This window comes from Xenopus laevis, chromosome 8L (assembly GCF_017654675.1).
Source record: "Xenopus laevis strain J_2021 chromosome 8L, Xenopus_laevis_v10.1, whole genome shotgun sequence".
NCBI lineage: Eukaryota > Metazoa > Chordata > Amphibia > Anura > Pipidae > Xenopus > Xenopus laevis.
The window spans coordinates 94993223-95015489 of record NC_054385.1 but is presented as its reverse complement, the minus strand read 5'-3'; the positions used below and the strand labels follow the sequence as shown (position 1 = coordinate 95015489).

Genomic DNA, 22267 nt, shown 5'->3' with positions numbered 1-22267 from the left:
CATTGCATTATACTATTTCCAATTTTTTTAAATATATTTAATGTCTGTAGAATAAGCACTACCTTAACTGTGTATGAGAAAAGATTTTAGTGTAACTAAACATGCTCTGTAAAGTAGGGAACTTGAGATTATGTAACAGAAGTGCATAAAGTGCATTGCTTGCAGCTTAAATTGTTTATTAGTTGCCACAATGGCTGGGCTGTGGAGAATTGTTGCACCCATGTTTTAATTGTAGCTCTTTGGCAAGTGGTGATTGTGGAAATGATCTATATCATTATTCTGGCAACAACATTGTATTTGTGGCACTGGTGCCAACTCTGATGCCATTAGTAAACTTAGTTTGCAAACACTGTAAGTCAGCCACTGGCATTATGGAAAGTGAAGTGTTTTCTTTCTGCTGCTTTTCCAAACACACTTTGTGTAACACAACAAGGGCTACAATTAAGTAAGCTTTATCAGAATGTTCTATATAAATACACCAGTAAACACTCAAAGTAATGCTGCTCTGTCAAAAGAAACACTGCATTTCTTTACTTCTATTGTGTATACAAAATGGCTTCTGTATCAGACTTCCTGTTTTCAGCTTAACCCACCAGGGCTTGGGCTTGAGCGTGCTCAGTTTGCTCCTCTCTCCCTCCCTCCTCTCTGGTTTAATCTGAGCCTAGTGCTATGAGTGAGCAGGGAGAGACTGAGGCAGGAAGTGATTTCACACCAAGCTAATGTGACAGCTGCTATCCTAAACAAACAGAGAGAATTTCTAGAGCTGTTTTCTCAGGTATGCTAAAGCATTCGGCAGAATAAATATAGTGTTATAGCTTGTACTCTCTAATCTATAAACAGCTTTGGTAAAAATCAACATTTAAACGTATAACGTTCTACAGCAAGTTGTATACACTGGCCTTTTAAGTATTCGGTGTTTGAGCATGATACAGTGGGTTTAAAAATGAAAAATGGGAATTTAACTGCACTATGAGCTGGCTGTTTATAATGCTGAAGGTGTGAGCAGAAGCATTTTTGGCCTTATGTTGCCCATTGAAGTCAGTGGGGGTGCAGGGAGGTGGTTTTCCGCCAGGTGTGTGTGTGTGTGGCGTTGGCCTAAAAAGTAACTTCTGAACAAACAACAATATCCAAGCTTATGGACATGGTCTGTAAAATGGGAGAATGCCGTCCATAACTTTATTTTGTAACATGATAAAATGTTAACTGTATGGCAAACGATATCAAACTATCTGCGACTGAAAAGTCATTGAGTGTAATATGACATGATCTAGAGTTAATCAGAGGCTGTATAATTTGTTTCCCTAACTGTAGTACCGTACAGTTACGTAGTTTGTTACTGATACAATATTAGTGCCCAGGGCAAATATTTTGATATTGTACAATTGGTGCGTAATGTTTTGCTTCCTTGTTGGAATGTATTTTCTACCGCTATCTGTAGGGTTGTTTCTGTTTACTTCAACAGACATACATTTTATTCTGAAACTGAAGCTGCCATTTTGTCTGGCCAAAACAAAGCTGCTGTTTTGTCTGTGTCTGTACTGCTTAAACTGATAACAAAAAATGGTTGATTGGACTCATATATTGCATTATGACAAAAAACAAATTCATGATCTGCATTGTTGTAATTGATACAAATTATACCAACAACATCTGTTAATACAGTCGCTATATCTAAAGTTCTTTTTATCTGGGAAGTAACGATGGGTGACTAATTTGTTTTGTAAAATTTGCTAATGTTTTACTTGTTTTCTTTTAAAGAAAAATCAAATCCCAGCAACAAGTCTGCAGTTTAACCGTAGTAATAATAATATCACTGCAAAAATGTAATACATATTGTGGTAAGGAAGGCTTGGTAAATGCAAACTTGGACTAACACAATAGGAAAATAGACAAAACTTTACACACAAAATGGTGCAATTTAATGACACTTGCTTCTATGATTTTTTTTTTTAAATATATATATATATATATATATATATATATATATATATATATATATATATATATATATTTATATATAATATATATATACCCCGCCCTAGATTAATATTGTACATGTATGGGATCCGTTATTCAGAAGGTTTTGACCCATTTTTCTATCAACTGTTTTCTTTTTCTCAGTAACCATAAAACAGTAGCTTGTACTTGATGCAAACTAAGATATAATTAATCCTTATTGGAAGCAAAACCAGCCTATTGGGTTTATTTAATGTTAACAAGATTTTCTAGTAGACTTAAGTTATTAAGATCCAAATTACAAAAAGATCCATTATCCGGGAAAATCCCAGGTCCTGAGCATTCTGGATAAGAGATCACATACCTTTTGTGTGCCGTTGCAGTTCATACAATTAACTCTTGATGAACATTTTGTCGTCCATCCACAAGAAATCATTTTGGCAACCAATAATTCTGTGTTCATAACTCTTTGTGTACTGCTTATGCTTGCTTCTATAATTGAAGGGTTAGTTTACCTACCAAATGCCCTTTTCAGTTCAATTGTTTTCAGATAATTGCCTTTTTTTTTCATTTGCTTTCTAAAATGTAAGTGTAAACTTGAATTCTTCTCATTTCTGTTTCAGCCTGGCTGATGCATAAACCGGGTGCAGACTCTTAAAGAAGAACTACACTCCCTTGCTAATAAAACCCCCTACCCTCACTAGTCCTCCCTTCTCCCCTCCCACACAGGTGTTCACACAAGTAAATGCCCCATATCTGGTAATTACCCCTCATTGCAGAGTCAGCGCAGCGGAGCTCATGGGGGCCATCTTCAGCGCTCCAGGAATCTTTAGTAGGCAAGCACCGTATCGGCACATGCGCCGGAAGCCACGGAAGTTGCTTAAGGTACCGAAGTGCCGGAAAATGGCGCCTGTGAGCTCCGATGTGCTGTCTCTGTAACTAGGGGTAATTACCAGATTTGGGGCATTTACTTGTGTGAACACCTAGGGGGACTATGGAGGGTAGGGCTTTTTATTAGCAAGGGGTTTAGTTCTCCTTTAACTGTTTCAAATTGATACATTTGTTTGATACTTTAGTTTGATACATGACAGATTAAGATAACATATGTATTACACTTTTAAGGGGTTGTTCATCTTCCAAAAACTTTTTTCAGTTTAGTTGTTTCCAGATTGTTCACCAGAAAAAAAAAACAACCTTTTTCAATTACTTTCCATTTTGTTATTGTTTTTCCAAAATTTGAATTTAAAGTTTGATGTTTCTGGTGTTTCAGTCTGGCAGCTCAGTTATTCAGGCACAGATTCTGAACTGTTACACTTTGCTACACTTAGATGTTACATTAGTTGATACATTTCTCAGCAGCATCTCTGGAATATTAGCAACTATTGTGTCAATTCTAACAGCCACCTATAGTGGAAACTCTGGGAATCGGTTCAGCAGTGACAAATGTATCCACTAAATGTATCAATTAAGAACAGATTACATAGTCAGTGACCCCCCACATAGCTGCTTTAGAAAGGGATAAGAAGGTGAAAATGAAACTTTACACTTCAATATTGTAGAAAAACAAATAGAAAGTAAAAAAGTATTTATTTGTGGTGAACAATCTGAAACCAACTGAACTGAAAAAAACGTGTTGGAAGGTGAACAACCCCTTTAACAGTTTAGCAAGTCAGTGACGGGCTGATCCTGAGAAAAGCAAGAACGTGAAAAATGAAGCTTCAGTCTTTAAAAAATAAAAAAAATCTGTTGTACTAGTTGAAAACAAAAGATCAGGAAACGGCATATGCAAAGTGAACTACCCTGTTGTTTTTCAGGTGAGTGGCCAGAAGGGACAGAGATCTGTTAATTTGATGACGAGAGCCTTAAGGGGTATGACTGGCTTAACTTCATGTAGTTTAGGGGTTCCTGTGTGTACACGTTGAAACATACAGGGCTATGTATATTATACCAACACTTGTATGTTATGCAGAGAGGTGTCTGAATGCAAACTCTGTCTCTATCTACAAAGCATATTTATGTTACACATTCCTTTTCACATGTAATTGAACCCCTTCAGCAATTTGAAAGAACCTTGCTTGTGCTGCACCCTCAAACTGAGGGTGCAACTGTTTCTATAGCTAGAGAACTTTGGCTGATCTATTATTAGATAGATATTGCATGCAGAGATTGCTGCTAATGAATGAGTTTGTTCAATATCTCTGTGATATGGGGGGCATCTTTACACCATGTTTTTGCACTTCTGAATGCAGTGTACAGACATTAACATTGGGGAAATAACTGGTGTATAGAAAGAGACCTCAGCAGACTAAGGTTAGTGGCAAATGAGGTGCTTTGTCACCTGTGGGGTGACCACCCAGTGGTTACAAAGAATAAGAATTATTTTTACTTGTTAATGAAAGCAAATGCTATGCAGTGTAGCTGTGTTAGAAATCTCAGGATAACTATACCCCTGAACAATGTAGGTGTTTATAAAGAGATATTGCATAAAACAGCTCATATGTAAAACCTTGCTTCATGTAAATAAACCAATTTCATAATAATATACTTTTTTGTAGTTTGTGCCATTGGGTAATCCTAAATATAAACTGCCATTTTAAAAAATAAAGGCAGCCCCCTGGGATCCTAGGATTCACAGTGCACACAAACAAACCCAACAAACCATACATGTTCAGTCACATGAGCCAATTAGCAGACAGAGTTGTGTCTTTTGCTTCCTACACTTCTTCCTGTTACAGTTAGAGTTGTAGTATTTCTGGTCAGGTGATCTCTGAGGCAGCACCACAAAATGGCAAGAGATGTAAAAGGGCGATATTTACTTAAATATATATACCAGTTTGGTAAGATTCTTTAATATACCACTTAAAATGATATAAACTATCTGTTGCTTAAGTATTTAAAATGTGCTTTTCATAATTGTAGAAATGCACATATTAACTTAGTAAAGGGGCCTAAGACCTGACCGCTTTTATTTTGTTGTCCCGGCTACCCAACCTGCCCTTTTTTATTATTTTTTTGAATCTTTTTGACCCTCTGGCCACTACTGCTGGTTTAAACCCTAAATCCTTTGGGGCACAAATGGTTTACAGTACTGTGGCAAACACTGTGGCTATAAAAGGTTATTCTAGGGCTTCCCACTGTACCTGTTTGTTTGCAGCAGTTGTTCAGTTAAACTAACTAATGTAAATAGTTTTTTTTTTTTTGTTTTTTTTTTGACTGTTAAAATTGTGTTGGTGAAAAGCATATTGTTTGGGTCCCATCATAAACAGGGGCCATGGTGGTGTTTTGCAAATGGTCTGACTCCACATTACAGAGCATTGAAAGGTGTATTGTGTCTGGTTTAAGTGCTGGTTTAAATGTTTTCCCTCTTCCAGCATGACTACTGATGGTTTTGTGTGTGTCTGTGTGAAAGCACACCACTCTCATTCTTCCCCCTACTCGGGGGCTGCCTAGAGTGTTGCCATGGAAACGTGGTGTTGGGTAGGAGGGCGCATGCTCTGAGGAGACAGGAAGGTTGAGCAGAGGCTTGGCAGGCTGCCAGGGGAGGTTCGCCAGATGCTTTCAAATGGGGCTGTCTTTCTCTTTTCTTCATGTAATGTCTGATTTTTCCCATCCGGTGGGGAATGCAGGGAAGGCAGCGGCGAGCGTGTAGTTACCTTGCAAAAGCAAGTGAGACGTAGGGCCGGCCTGCACAGCAGCACACAGACGCCAGGCTGCCTAACTAGGACATGCATGAACAATTCTTTTCTGAAAGCTGGTAAGCATTGTGCACTCACACTCCTATGCTGGACACCCACTCTTCTCTCTGTATATCAGCCTATATAAACAGATATCTTATTGATTTGTGTGCAGCTTACCTCTGCTCTAAAGCACCAGTAAGAACTGTTGTTTTTTTTTTTGTTTTTTTTTTAGTCTCGAAGGAAAGCCCTTGAGCCTATGACCCACTGGAATTTGTGATGTAGATCCAGCATGGTGAGGCAGAGAATGCAAAAGGGCAAACAAACAGAATCCACTTGATAAACATTTTAACAGGAGAGCTAAGACCAAAGAGCTGACATTGTGGGATGTATGTGATCTAAAGCATGGCACGTCTTTGTGAGTTTGAGTGTAAATCCCCAGGCAGTGTGCATGCACCGATCATACGGGGGGCTGCCACTCTCTTGTATTCAGCAGTTAGGTGGCAGCAGAGAAGAAGAAAGAGCTTTTCATTGGAGCCATGAGGGTCTGGGCCTGTGTATATGAGGTTACATGGTGTGGCTGCAGTAAAGGGATAGCTTGGGCTCAGTCCATTGTCTGCAGTAGCTTTACAGTGTGACTGTGTACTTTTGTTGTAGCCACTTAGAGCAAAGCTTTTGTCTTTTGCTCGTATGCTTTATTTCAGCTGCAGTCATTTCAATTGTGGCCAGAAAAGTGGTGTTTTTTTGTTTTTTTTTTTCGTTACTGCAGGGCTTTCACTTTAGGTTTCTAGTGTTTGCTAAAGCATGCATGATATTAAAATAAAGAATTTTTGTTTTAGTCCCTGCCAGAATGCCTGTGTTGTCAGTGCATTGCCACAAACGTTCTTCCAAAGTGATTATATATACCTTTATTAGTATTACTGACCTGCACAGCAAGACATGTCTGTCATGCTGGGATTTCTCATACACCTATTCATCCAGGGAGAGAAAATCTTGCTGGCACGTTTGTACTAAGTATACACCCATTTAAGTGCCTAGCTAGAAGGCACAGAATGATGCTCATGGGTAAAGGGGGCTAGTCATTGGCTACTTAATTTTAAGAAGGATGGAGAAATTGTTCATATACTATTGCTGCACTGCTACCAAACATAACCCACTGCTATTCTGGTACTCTTGCATTTATTTCATAATGCTCATAATACTTGAAAAGGCATAAATAGCTAAACCCAACTGTTCTTTATGATTCTTGCAGCAAAGACTACAATTCCCATAATGCACTTGGCCACTAAGTGAAGATGAAAGCTTTTTAACAGTCATTTGTTATTAGGGCAGCGTTTGCTGGAAGATTGTAATAGGGATATTTTTAACACAGATATATTGGCGAATTATTTTTATGTCTTGTGCGTTTGATCCCTCATCAATTTTCCTTCCTTCTAAACCGTAAACGATTAACACGTTCTAAGTATCCATCCCCTATTTCAAACTCTCTGTTAACGTGTGAAATGCTTTTTTATATAAGTATCTAAGAATAAAAAAACCTTTATAATGAATAAAAATATATGGATATCCACATGTATTTCCAGTTCTATGATATATGTCCATTGGGCCACATGCCGATTGGGCTGATACCGCGAATGCTAAACTAGTGTATTGCCACCTTTACAGCATAGTAATGCTGCAAACAGTATTGAAAGAAGCACAGGGGAAAAAAAAAAAAGGAAAAAATTGTTTGTTAAAGTTGCACAATATGGAAATGACATCCTTGCCTTCTGGATAATCAATCTTCTATATATCTGAACTGTTTTCGGGATTCTCTTTCAGGAAATGGATTCGCTGTAACTCAATCAACCTGTACATTGATGTGTGTGTGGTCTTTTTTTATACAATAGCATCATACATGGCACCTGTCAGTCTGTTGTGGGACGCTGGTGGTGGTTGTACTTTAGAAGTCCTTTTCATTCAACGACGCAAAAATTTTGCTCAAATGTTAGGCATCTAGTGCTACATTCTACTCTAGGGTATACCTATTATAATTATCACTCATATATTTATAATCTAAAAAAAAGAACATTTTTATTTCATACACCCAATCATACACACTTGCAATGCCAATCATACACACTTCCTTCAAATCTTTTCACAAGCCCACTTGTGGCTCATTTACTCATTCCCTTAAAATAAAGTAGCAGATAGTTTGTTAGGTTTTCCTTTACCCATCCAACCTGCCTAGTTTGTCTCACAAGAAGGGGGTCTGGCTATTGATTAACATCCACAAGAAACTGCCAAGACTGGGAGGCATATTTATTATTATATTTATTAAAGGTCGAATTTTCGAATTCATGTGAATTCTTATTTAAACTCTAATAAATGTGAACATACTCTAAATTTGATTGAGGGGTTATTTAATTAAAAAATCAAATATCTAAAACTCGCATGAATTTTACCGACTGGAAAACTCAAATAAAATTCAAATTAAAACTCATATCGAGTTTGGATAATTCACAATTATAATTTGAGAGTTTTGACCATAAACAAAATTTTATTGAATTTTCAATTCAACCCTAAATATATCTGCCCCTTAGAATTGGCTGCATGTGGATATTTGGCATAAAGGAATACATTTTATACTTGTGGCCAGCAGGCAGCTCCCCTTCCTATGGATTAGCCTTAAAAATGCAGTGACCAAACTTAACACCATTTCAGATTTCCATTAGTGGATTGCAGATTCTTTTTCAGGAGTCCTGGGTCAATAAAGAAGCTTTTGCTGTTACAGTATTGCTAACTGCTGGCTATCCGTACATGAGGAGTGTGTCTTATTATAATTATTTTCTAATTATTGTGCTTTTGTGAAACCAAAAGTACTAGATTGTAACATCTCGCCTGGAAATTTTTTTTAGTCCGAAGAGGAGGCAGATCCAGCAGAGAGAGACCACTTCCTTCAGCAGCTGTACAAGTTTATGGAAGACAGAGGTAAAGTAACGTTTGCTAAAATGCTCCTGTTCTAAAGTGTAAATTACAGTGCATACAACTTCATATGAGTCCTGCTTCTACAAGTGGTTTAAAACAGCTGCCTTAAAGGCACAATACCATCATGGATTACATAAAAGCATTGATATGTAATGTTCATTAATTTTAAAAAATATTTCTAGAAATCACATTTGGCTTACAGGGTATGCTATCCACTGATGGAGAAGTGCAAGAACATACCCGTGCAACCTGTAATCTATTTAAATGCAGTCTGCCTGTCCTAAGTGATGTCAGGCTGATTCAATCTACTTGAATGACAAGTTGCACCAGTGTTTATGTCATCTGAAAAATATGATAAATGCATCCTGCGTGCCATACGCCTTAGGCAACACATAGATGACTAAACACGGCATAGCTCATTTCAATCTGAAATGTAGATAAAAATCTGAACTTCCGCATCACCAGTTTACACTTACAAATAAAAATATCAGGTAATATTAACAACTTTCATATTGGTGATCCTTTAATGTAATGATGGAAGTGTAGGTTTTTTTTTCTGGCTCCAGAGAGATTGTGTTAATTTTTTAAAAGTTACTGTGTACACAATAATTATAGAGGTGTGGCAATTTTTTTTATTTTTATCCAGTGCAACAATCATTGAAAGAGAGGCTGTAAAGTTTGCTAAGCTCAAAATATAATTTAAAGTAATATTGAAGAAAGTAGAGAGACCCACACGCAGCTCTTTCTATGCACAAACACGCACCCAGGCTCTCACGCTGGCTTTTAAAATCTTCTAACTGATATTTGTGTAACTTTATGTACTAACTTTAAAAACTGCCAAATAGTATAGACTCAAGGTAATATCACTTTGTGTCGGAGGTATTCAATTAAAGAGCCATAAGGGTCATGCATAGTGCAGCCTCAGCTTACCTTCTTAGTTATGAAGCAAACCAACACTGCATACTGTATGAGTACTAGTTGAGTGTCCCATTTTAAAGGGTCGCTTAGCTGTTTTTATAATATTATTAACTTTTTCATAGTTTCTTTCCTCTGAAAATTATATTATCAAAGAAGTCTCGGATTTCCCTTGACTTTGTTGCTTTTATGTCTACAACCACCTGCACAGCAGTGCTGCTCTAGTGTAAAAAGCCCTTTATATAAGAAGTAAGCAAAGTTCATGGTCTGATGGCCCAGGAGGTGTGGCCAAATAGCATAGGAAAAACTGCTGGTTGATATTTGCTTGTAAAGTGAAAGTCCAGGTATAGCAGCCACAGAAACCATCCCTATGGGGGTTATTTATCAAAGGTGGAATGTTAGTTTTTTTTATACTTGAAAAAAACTCACAACTGAAATGGTGTCTTATTTAAGAAATAACTTGATTCAGCGAGTTCGAGTTGTGAAACCCTGAAACTTAAAATAGAGCTTGCGCTGGAAAAAACCTTGGATCACTCGAATTAATTGAAAAGAACTCGAACCATTTGAAGATGTTAATGCCTTCATGATGTTCAACAGAACTCTGCCATTGACTCCTACATGACCTTGACAGGTTTTAGATGGTGTATTCTCGTATTTTAGTTATTTCCAGGTCCTGGGTATAATAAATGTAAAAAAAAAAAATCACATAGAAAACTTGCATTTTCGTGGAAAACACAACTCAAATCTTAATAAATAACCCCCTTAGTGTTTGTTCATAGCCTGTACACGAGAAAGAGCATGAAACTGTCCGCATAGTGTTCCCTGATCTAAGCCCAATTCAGCTAGATATCCCCCCCCCCTCCCCAATTTAAGGGAATTTAAAGTGTACTTATAGAAGAGCAAACAACAGCCTGCTTATGCTGGTAAAATAGACAGGTTCATTCTCGAATACAAATACACAGACCAACACTATGCTAAGAATTACTCTGCTATAAGTCACTGCAGAACACTTGATGATTTTATTTATAATTTTATAGTAGCAAGTATGTTATGAGGGAGAATTTTAAGGGTTGTATGGCTGTTGTTTTAATTTCATGGAAGGCAAATAGACTAACTAGCCACATGTTGCTCCTATGGGCTAAATATTTATTAATAAAATACATCCTTTTTTAGAATGTAAGGCTATTTACAGTGGTGTGAAAAACTATTTGCCCCCTTCCTGATTTCTTATTCTTTTGCATGTTTGTCACACTTAAATGTTTCTGCTCATCAAAAACCGTTAACTATTAGTCAAAGATAACATAATTGAACACAAAATGCAGTTTTTAAATGAAGGTTTACGTTATTAAGGGAGAAAAAAAACTCCAAATCTACATGGGCATGTGTGAAAAACTGATTGCCCCCCTTGTTAAAAAATAACTTAACTGTGGTTTATCACACCTGAGTTCAATTTCAAAGGTTATAAAGCCATTTCTAAAGCTTTGGGACTCCAGCGAACCACAGTGAGAGCCATTATCCACAAATGGCAAAAACATGGAACAGTGGTGAACCTTCCCAGGAGTGGCCGGCCGACCAAAATTACCCCAAGAGCGCAGAGACAACTCATCCGAGAGGCCACAAAAGACCCCAAGACAACATCTAAAGAACTGCAGGCCTCACTTGCCTCAATTAAGGTCAGTGTTTACGACTCCACCATAAGAAAGAGACTGGGCAAAAACGGCCTGCATGGCAGATTTCCAAGGCGCAAACCACTTTTAAGCAAAAAGAACATTAAGGCTCGTCTCAATTTTGCTAAAAAACATCTCAATGATTGCCAAGACTTTTGGGAAAATACCTTGTGGACCGACGAGACAAAAGTTGAACTTTTTGGAAGGTGCGCTTCCCGTTACATCTGGCGTAAAAGTAACACAGCATTTCAGAAAAAGAACATCATACCAACAGTAAAATATGGTGGTGGTAGTGTGATGGTCTGGGGTTGTTTTGCTGCTTCAGGACCTGGAAGACTTGCTGTGATAGATGGAACCATGAATTCTACTGTCCACCAAAAAATCCTGAAGGAGAATGTCCGGCCATCTGTTCGTCAACTCAAGCTGAAGCGATCTTGGGTGCTGCAGCAGGACAATGACCCAAAACACACCAGCAAATCCACCTCTGAATGGCTGAAGAAAAACAAAATGAAGACTTTGGAGTGGTCTAGTCAAAGTCCTGACCTGAATCCTATTGAGATGTTGTGGCATGACCTTAAAAAGGCGGTTCATGCTAGAAAACCCTCAAATAAAGCTGAATTACAACAATTCTGCAAAGATGAGTGGGCCAAAATTCCTCCAGAGCGCTGTAAAAGACTCGTTGCAAGTTATCGCAAACGCTTGATTGCAGTTATTGCTGCTAAGGGTGGCCCAACCAGTTATTAGGTTCAGGGGGCAATTACTTTTTCACACCGGTTTGGATTTCTTTTCTCCCTAAATAATAAAAACCCATTTAAAACACTCATTTAAAAACTGCATTTTGTGTTTACTTGTGTTATCTTTGACTAATAGTTAAATGTGTTTGATGATCAGAAACATTTTGTGTGACAAACATGCAAAAGAATAAGAAATCAGGAAGGGGACAAATAGTTTTTCACACCACTGTACATCCTTGGGTGTCATTAACTGGCTGGGTGGGAACATCCTTTTGTACTGGTAACTCTTGCGTGTAATTTATGTCAGTGTTGCACTATGGGGTGCTTTGCTTGCTTAATGTTACACAGTGTTCTACAAAACAGATACAATGTATATTTGGAGGTTGTGTATGCACGTTTAAAAAAAAAAATCACTGTCCATTTCTATTCTTATGGTTGCCAATGCGGTGTTTCGTGGAACTAACGATTAGGGGGACCACTTATCAACCTGATTCTGGTTTCTCTACTTTTGCAGCAGCTGCCTCCAGGCATCAGACTCTAGGCTGTCCCTCACCCACTGACCTGACCAAGGGCCCATGCCACAGGGGTGCTCGCCTCCCCAGGGCACTGACTCGTTCTGTAAGTTTGGTCGGTCTGTGTGGGGGCCTAAGGTTTACCTCATCATTTTGAGGAAACAACTGTGTAATCGCAGCTCCTGCCTTCATCACTTCTATCTCTTGTTAAAAGCAAGCCCCCAAATTAAAAAGCGTAATGCTCTTCTTTCATGCACCCAAGGTTTAAAGCTACCTCTTTCCCAGATATTCCTCAAAAATAACTCTCTAGCCAGAAAATACATGATTATTTTGATTTTATTTTACATGCAGACAGATAGGTTTTCTGATGTACACAGTCCAAATTACATCAGTTTTATTTACTTATCGGGTTTTCAGTTTGGCAGATATCCTGCATTCACCTTCATTGTCATCACCAAATTAAGATGATAATATCGTTTTGAAATAAAGATTTACATGTTGTGTTGTTTCCACATTAATTTACTAATGTCTTTGTTGAGTTCTAGATTTCTGCCACACCGAAGCGGTTTTATTCCAGGGTGGAATCTTGATAATATCAAACTCTTATTCACCTAAAATGCCAGTGATTGTTACATTTTATTTAAATACATCATTTATGGGACTTTTTTTCCCTTTTTTTGTGACAGGAACTCCAATCAATAAGCCACCAGTATTAGGCTACAAGGATCTGAATCTCTTCAAACTTTTTAGACTTGTATACCAGCAAGGAGGCTGTGACAATGTAAGTACAAGTCCCATCTAACAAAGGAAAGTGGCATTGGTAATGGCAGGGAAACCATTTTAACTTCTGTCTGGTTAATTTTTGCAGATTGAAAGCGGTGCTGTGTGGAAGCAAATTTATATGGACCTTGGTATTCCCATATTAAATTCAGCTGCATCATATAATGTAAAAACTGCATACAAAAAGTAAGTATACACCAGTTGTGTGAGTGGCTCATATTTTTCAGCTGAAAATAAAGTTCTGACTGGTTGCTATAGGGAACTGCACTGCAGTTTAGTGCCTGTGCTATTGGATCAGCCCATCAGTGTTGCTTTTTAGAGTGAGGAGAGGGATGAGTAATTTCATGTAGGAGGCTCCTCACTAAACACGTTTACACCTAATAACCACTGATTTAAATTTTCCTATAGTGTTCATTGTGGAATATTTCGGCCAAAATAGTAAATATTCTTTAAATATGAGTCTGGTTCCATTTTATATATGTTGTTTACGCTTCTGCTTTTTTCTCCCCTTGCTTGCAGACATAAATTGTGTTGATATGCTGTATTTGCAATTCCTGTTGTAGCTTATTGTCCCTGCACAAAATAACTTACATTGAGATAATGAGAGAAGATATCTACTGCAAAAACACTATTTGTGACTTGATAAAATATTAAAATGCCACTGATTTTTCTTTCCTGTAATTTTGTTGAAGGTATCTGTATGGGTTTGAGGAGTACTGCCGCTCTGCGTATATTCAGTTTAGAACTATTCACCATAATGATCCTAAACCAGTAGAAGAGATTCAAGAAGTGGAAGAAGAGAAACCAATGGAGAGCACTGAGAGAAAAGAGACCGCATCGCCTTTATTAGATGCAAAAATGAAAGAGGAAGATGAGTCGGACTCTAGCAGTGAATATGAAAAAGAAGAGACTGAACTTAAATCACCAATGGTATGAAAATTTCTTGGCTATAGATGTATATTTTCTGCCATTCACCATCTGTATATTTGACCTACCATAAAAATAGTATGAATTATCTGGATCTAAACACCACATGCAATGTTTTAGTGGCACAGTTCATTTAAAATGAAAGTTAATTTCTGTACTTAATGAAACATTGCCTTCCTGAAAAAAATAGAACAATCAGATATACTGTATATAAGTATTTTAAAGTACACTCTCAACTACCGACTATAATTATATTGTATTTTAATTTTTTGCTTATGAAGGGAAAATGTGTTGCTCTGCTGTAGCAGACTTACTAGAAATTTCCTGACATTAAATCAGAACTAAACCCTGAAAATGAATGTCTAGAAATGCCATATTTTATATGCTGAAATTATTGAACCAGTTATAGTAAAAATGATCCAGGCCTTAAAAGTTGTCACATGAGTTTCCCATCTTGGATTTTGTTAAGAGTGTGTGCGACACACACACTCACATGCTCAGTTTGCTTTGAGCAGCTGTTGAGAAGCTAAGCTTAGGGATCGTCGCAAATCATCAAGCAGAAAATGAGGTTTACCTGTCCAATTTGTTGAAGCTACAGGGCTGGTTTCCGAGCTGCCATGTACCAATATTCTGAATTATTTAATAATCAACCTTATGTAGTGACATCTATTTTATATTTATATACCGTATATATATTTAGTATATTTTGAGTCGGCCCCTAAGCTCAGAAAGTGACATCAGCACAGAGCATGTGCAGGGAATCGGCAGAAAAGAAGATGGGGAGCTACTGGGGCATCTTTGGGGCACAAATCTTCCCTGCTAAAGAGCTGTGGTACAGAAGGCCAAAAACATAATGTACAACATTTCTGCCTTGCCTCTTTAATTAAGCTTATTTTTTGGTACTTACAAGTCATTTGCAGATGGGTGCTGACCCTTCATCTTGCATGTGTTCATTATATAAATTGTTTTTTACAGATATAACATAAATTTAGATGTTGAGAAGTTGTGCAGGTCTATCATTGATTATGCTACAGTTTCAGACTGAGTGTAGAATAATGGGCTTAAGTTAAATGAAATGTCATCCTGGAACTCACTAATATGATGTCACATTTTGACTGCTGTTTGAAGCTGTTTGAATTTCCTAAGACATGCTGTAAGCATATTGGACCTTTCACAAGCAACTGCTAAAGGCACTTTTAGCAGTATATATGTATAGTTTAAATGTAAAACAGGTGTTCCTGCTCCCAACATCTATTTCTAAACTTCCAAGAAGTGTAATAGGTAGTACATTACAAAGGAAGATGTGGGGGAAAGAGGCTACAGAAAACAGCTGGTAATAGTTAATGTTGCTGAGGAATGTGAATAGCTAATTATGTCATAGGTACCCTATGTGTATACACATCCAACATACAGATGATTATAAAATTGTAAACAAATCGTGTTTGTTTTCTGCTGCGTGAACCTTTTTTTTCTATATAGCAGAAAATAAACTTATTGCTTGGAAAATCAGGATCATAGTTTATAGCAATCTCCAGATGATATGGAACTTAGGAGTTAACAGAAGCTTTACCCTCCTAGCTGAGTGGACTGCTCTCAATGTTCTCCACCACATACACACACTGTATATGACTCCATTTGGAGATAACATTTCATTTTCATGGCAGCAAGCAACTGTAAACCTAAATTCCTTAGCAGCGGTGGACTGAGACTAATTGACGGATTATTTACCTGGCCTTCAGTACATGGTTACTTATGACCTCATAACCTTGATTTGTGCTGTGTATGTTAGCAGTGAATATAAGGCCTTATTAGTGCAACTGTTGGAAGATACTTCAGGACAATGGAAAATAACTAAAATAAAATTCTGTGCATAAATAATTGCAAAAATAGCTTTGCGGCCTTTTTAGCAAATAAGCCCCTTTGTGTCAACCCTTTGCTTCACTTCTAATAATATTGTGCTCTGGCATTGTTTCATCAAAGATGCATCTTGGTTAGAAGGAAATAAAGCAGTTCCAAACTTTAAGGATAGTGCTGGACATTTTTTAAAAATATGATTTAGAGCAAAATATAAATTTTATAAAATGCTTGGGGAGGGCTAAATTGTATGAAAATCATAATTTCATGCAAAGAAGTCTGTGTAGCTTTTGGGTACTCTGGGTGAATTTTAGAATAAAAATATTCTTTTTAAAAGGGAATGTCTTTTTTTTTTTTTTTTACCAATTCATTTGAAAATTTAGCTAATAAATAATTCTTCATTCAGGGGAGGCGGAGATGTGCTTTTGATGCATTTTCTGTTGTGAAGGATGTTGAGGACAGTGACAGAAGAAAAGATCACAACAAGGAGAACAAGGATATCGAGGAAGATCTGAACAAAACAGAGGAAAATAATGAAAATGAAAGCACTCCCGTGCGAAGAAGCTTGCAGTGCCTAACAAAAGAAGACCAGAAAACCAAGAAGCAAGATGAGTCGGAAAGAGAATCTGATGAAGACGATGAAAACCCATTTGAAGGGTAAATAAGTAAACTGATCCTTATGCAAATATTCTGCACCAATCTGTAGCCATTCAGAACTCATCAACCTCCATTATGGACATCTGCTAAATAAATGGTGCTGGCCTTACAGTCTAGTTGTGCCTCTTGATTTAAGTGAATGTGCTGATGCCTCATACAGAGCTACTTTGGAAATAAACCTTAAACCGTTTGTCAGGTTTACTAGCATTGCAGTTTATTTTTCTTACACTGAATTAGTGAGAGTGATAGATGGCCTTTACTGTTATTTTTTATAGAAAAGAGGATTCTGAGCACAAGGGAGAGACTGAAGAAGAGGACGAGGATAAAGACGATTTAGCTGGCACTAAAGTTAAAGTAAAGTATGGGCGTGGGAAAACTCAGAAAATTTACGAGGCAAACATAAAAAGCACTGAAGTAGATGGAGGAGAGTTCTTATACCTGGTTCATTATTATGGCTGGAATGTGAGGTAAGTGTGAAGATTACACATTGCTTACTTCCAATTATTCTTACTTCCCCCACTCAAATATTAATTTGATTAGTCATCTTCTTTCAATTTGATCAATACCTCTAATTTCTCTTACCAACCTCAGATAACAGAGTTAGGGAAAACGTTTTCAATAGTGTTATTTTCTAATTCTTAAACTCAGTTTCTAAGCTTTAGAGTAATATGTTAAAGGTTGTCATGTAAATTTAAAGAGCAAACAGATTTTTATTTTCTATTTAATTTTGAAATCTGACATGGGGCTAGTTATGTCAGTTTCCCAGCTGCCCCAAGTCATGTGACTTGTGCTCTGATAAACTTCAGTCACTCTTTACTGCTGTACTTCAAGTTGGAGTGATATCACCCCCTCCCTTTCCTCCACAGTAGCCTTACACAAGATAACAGCTGCCTGGTAGTTATAAGTACAGCACTCAATAGAAAAAGTCAGGTCTCATTCAGTTACATTGAGTAGGAGAAGCAACAGCCTGCCAGAAAGCAGTTCCATCCTAAAGTGCTGGCTCTTTCTGAAAGCACAAGGCCAGGCAAAATGACCTGAGATGGCTGCCTACACACTAATATTACAACTTAAAAAAAAACACTTGCTGGTTCAGGAATTAAATTTTATATTGTAGAGTGAATTATTTGCAGTGTAAACAGTGTAATTTAGAAATGAAAAATACATCATAAAAATCATGACAGAATCCCTTTAAATTTGGTCGAGCAGTTTGGTTTATTTTTACCTTGATTACTTGGGCAGGTATGATCTCCCTGGAGCCAGTGCCAACATTGTATCAAAGTCCATCTCTAGACCAGATTTTGGAAAGCGGGGGCTAAGAAAAAATGTTCCTCTTGACACCTGCAGTCAAAACACCCCACAGCTGCGGCTTACCCGAGGCTTAGCTTATTAATATTACTTTTGAAAGACCTGCAGAGTATTTATTCAGTGAATTATTTTGTTTAAGTAGCATGGAAATGTACTCTCTTGCAGATATGATGAATGGGTAAAAGCTGACAGAATCATCTGGCCTTCAGACAAAGGCGGACCAAAGAAAAAGCAAAAGAAAAAAACAAAAGTAATTACAAGACCATATTTTTTTTTTTTTTCAGTAACACTTAATTAGTACTGCATTGTATGGACTGCGAGTGACTGAAATCGCAATTAGTTGTTAAGTTTAATGTGCCTTCCACAGTCTCCCAGAATTAAACTGATTTGATTGTGAAAGGGCACTTACCACTTCGAGATCTCTAGAAGAATAATCATGTTTATTCCTAATTTTGCAAATACCACAGATCATAATATAGACTAAATTTAAGATTTTTTTCCTGCCAGAATAAAGATGAAATTGATGAAAAGAAAGAGGATGATAAGCGATCAAAACGAGGCCGTCCTCCTTTAAAGTCAACTCTTCAGACTAATATGACTTGCGTTCTTCCAAAATCTCCTACTAGTGAGTGCAAGTCATCCATTAAAAGCATGAGAAACAGCTTATCAGATAGCTCATCATTATCAAATGGGCTTGAAGGTAAATTTGCACATTAAAAAAACTGATAACGAAGGTTTCAAGGTCATACACACTTTGTTTTAAATGTATACTGTTGCACATATGCATCTTCATTGCACTTACAGTGCTTATTTTTTACATTGTAAAATAGGATCAGCCAGAAGAAGAACAAGGAGGAGCTCGGGATTATATGATTCTGACAGATGCTCAAATGGTGGGTATTGGGTAACCCCAGCATTATCACTGTGATTTAAATGGGTGGTTCACCTTTTTGTTAACTTTTGGTATGTTATAGAATGGCCAATTCTAAGCAACTTTTCAATTGGTCTTCATTAGTTTTTATAGATTTTAGTTATTTGCCTTCTTCTTTTGAAGTAATTAAAGTAACGGTAACCTGAAAAATGAAATAGTTAATGTCAATAAACTATAATGTAATGTTACCTTCCATTGCTAAAACTGATGTTCTTTCTTCAGAAGCACTACTATAGTTTATATAAATACACTGTGATAAACTCCACCATTATATTCTACAGCGCTTATCAGTTATCCACTTTTTATCCTTCGCCCTATTTTCATTGCTACACAGCAGCTTGTTTCTATAAACTATAGTAATGTTTCTGAACCTAACCAATCCGTTTTACCAGTGCAGGGCAACTGTACATTATTTACATATAATTTTACTACTTGAAAACTTTCATTTTTTTTGGTGTTATTATTTTAATCGCTGTATGGCAATTCACTCCTCAAAAGGGAAGCACTATTGTTATTATTGTTTTTTCTTCATAAAAAATAACTTGTGCTTTATGAGTTTTAATATAGTCATTGCGCGCCCTATTGTCATTAATTTTTCCTTGCATGATTCCTTGATCTATTTTAACAAAAGGGGTACATTATTGCTTATATTTTACAAGTTTCAAGGAGTTTTGACAAGCACCAATTTTGTAGCATGACTAAGCACTGCTAACAAAAATAATTTAACAGGCTATTCATGTAATGTGTTCTTTATTAATATATTTAAATATTTTGTATTACCAGTAAAGACATTTTTTAAATTCCGTTTTTAGCAAAAAAAGGGTTTTGATTTCAATAACAGGTTATTCCTATCTCTTGTTTTTTTATTTCCCATCCCAGACTCAAGCACATCTGAAAGTGAATCTGATGAAACATCAGAAAAGGCATCAGTTAAAGAGGAGGAGGAGGCTCTACCAAAGGCTGAAGAAGAACCAGAGAACATTGACAGCCTAGTTGAAATCAGTCCTGTAAAAGAATCTGCGCCTTTAATTTGTTTTTCAAAAGATTCAGAACACAGTCCAACAAAGCCAGCAGAAACATTAAAACAAGAAGTGGAGGAAAGTGAACAAATAATTCAGATTTATGGAAAGCAAACAGAACAAATAGAAGAAATAGAAGAAATAAAGAAGGAGGCAGAGCATCTGCCAAAGTCCAAGGGAAGGAGAAGTAAAACAAAAGATCCTTCGGTAGAGAACACAAAATGTTTGTCAGTAACTCAAGAAGATACATTGGTTGAGCCTCGTGTGGAAGAAGAAACATTAGACCTTCTATCATTATCCCCTTTACAAAGTAAGGAGCTACCCTTCACTCCAAAGGAAGTAGAACTTCCAAGTGACCAACTTGCACAGGAGAAAAAAGGACTAAAAAGGAAACCACTAGAGCAGTCTTCTCCTGACAAGAAATTGTGTGCAGAGTGCGACCCAGAACTGCCTATCATTGTTGCAGAGGAAAAACCTGCACAAAACAATGAGGCTCAGGAACACTTTAATGCCATTGATGAAGATGAGGAGCTTCCAAATGTAAACGAGGAAATGCCCTCCTTAACAGCCGAGCTTGAACATGTGCAAAGCACAAGGACTGATGAATTTGATATACCACTGAATGAAATCACTAATATGCCCTACCAAGAGGACCAGGACACAATGCCCACAATTGGGCCTGAAAATCTGGTGTGCCATGAAGTGGATTTGGGTGACTTTGATGAAAAGGATAAGGTAGAGGACATAGTAATGGATAAGGTGGAGCAAGACACACAAACTATACACCCACCTACGCTGCCTCCTGCAATACAGCCTCATAATTACTCTGTGGCATCTCCTCTTGCACTCAGCCATGATGAGTCTCACAGTATAAAAAGTGAAAGTGACATAACAATTGAAGTGGATAGTGTGGCAGACGAATCCCAGGAAGGCCTTTGTGAGAGTGAATCTGCAAATGGATTTGAGGCCAGCACTACGTCAAGCAATTGTAGTATAACCGCACAGGAATCCGAAATGCGAGAAAAGGGTAATTTAGGATTTTTTTTGTTAATTATACGCAAGACGTACATTTGTTTTAAATATAATGTTTTCTTCTAGGGTAAATTCAGCCTTAAATACAGTGTCTGTTAAACATACAACCTAATGGGCAAGGTGGATGTTGTATGCATAATTTCTAATGGTTTCATGAAACTGGTGACTGAAATTGGTGTTAAATAAATCAAATTAATTAGCTTATTTTTGCACCAAATATATTCATAAAGTGTCCCACCTTTTGGACGTAATGGCAGAACATTTATGTGTAATATACACATTTTATCTGAGACATTCTGAAAGATGAATGCACAATTAAGACTAATGGTGACATGCACAAATATTTATGCATTCAGACAGAAATGCTCCAAAATTTACAACTTTGGGCCCACCAGCTGTTTTAAAACCAGCCCGTTCTAAAGGTTGCTAATTTAATAGTTTTTTAATAGTTTTCAAACCGCTTAATGCATCCAGGATATCTGGTTGTAGATATACAAGTACTAAAGATTTGGTTATAACTTATAATTAAAAGTTGATATCAAGGAAACATTAGAATTTCAAAGTGAATCATGGTGGCACAGTCTAAACAGCATTTTAGTTTTGTCCACAGGTTTAAACCCCCTGCTTTAAAGATTGAGGAATTATGGATTTCCAAGGACAATAGAATTGATGCATCAATTTACGAGTATACTTGGACAGTAACATAGGCCCATGTTGCCCAGTTTTCAGCCACATTGGCCAACATTTGGATGTATTTGAGTTTGCTCGTTCTGCTGTCCAGGCCAAATGGGAAGACTGGGCTGTGTTAACTCCTCTTTAATTAGCCTGTTCACCATGAATAACCACGTGTGTATAGGTACAAATGCTGGAAGTTTGTATGCAGTGCATGCAGTATGCAGTGTTGTTTATTTATTGCAGGCTAATGTACACAGTGTTTCAAGGACAAGGTAGATTTATTTTCCTCAGATGGATGTTTTACAATCATGCCATGTTTAAGTGCATCATGGTCGCTAGTAGTCATCACATCTTAGCAACTGTCCTTCGAGTCACATAGGTCAAATGTGAATCAAAGAAATGCTGTGTCCTTAGTGGCTTCCAACAGCTTGCCTCCTCAACATGAGCAGCTGATGAATGTTAAGAAAACTTTCTGATTTGCAAAAGCCAGAACAATGGATAGGATTACATAAATGACACTCTGCACTACACCAGTTAACCATACTGCATGCATCTTCTGTAACTTTGCTTCTAAGGGCAGAAAGTTAAGTCACGGCAGCCATTTATGTGGCCTAAGTTTTATGTTAATGGTGCAAGGGAAAAACATCTTTGAGTGGGTATAC

At 37.2% G+C, this 22267-nt stretch overlaps 1 protein-coding gene across 4 annotated transcripts in view; it reads left to right on the top strand.

Moving 5' to 3' along the window:
- arid4a.L (AT-rich interaction domain 4A L homeolog) overlaps window positions 1–22267 on the top strand; it is a 46651-nt gene that overhangs the window by 16363 nt on the left and 8021 nt on the right. For 3 of the 4 annotated variants that reach the window (XM_041573111.1, XM_041573110.1, XM_041573112.1), the window contains exons 12-21: window positions 8528–8600; window positions 13112–13206; window positions 13294–13391; window positions 13898–14135; window positions 16393–16643; window positions 16919–17110; window positions 18114–18198; window positions 18456–18648; window positions 18779–18841; window positions 19759–20925. In XM_041573111.1, the coding sequence (XP_041429045.1) occupies window positions 8528–8600; window positions 13112–13206; window positions 13294–13391; window positions 13898–14135; window positions 16393–16643; window positions 16919–17110; window positions 18114–18198; window positions 18456–18648; window positions 18779–18841; window positions 19759–20925 (2455 nt within the window). The remainder of the gene's footprint in view (window positions 1–8527; window positions 8601–13111; window positions 13207–13293; window positions 13392–13897; window positions 14136–16392; window positions 16644–16918; window positions 17111–18113; window positions 18199–18455; window positions 18649–18778; window positions 18842–19758; window positions 20926–22267) is intronic. The other variant, XM_041573113.1, reaches the window with a different exon arrangement.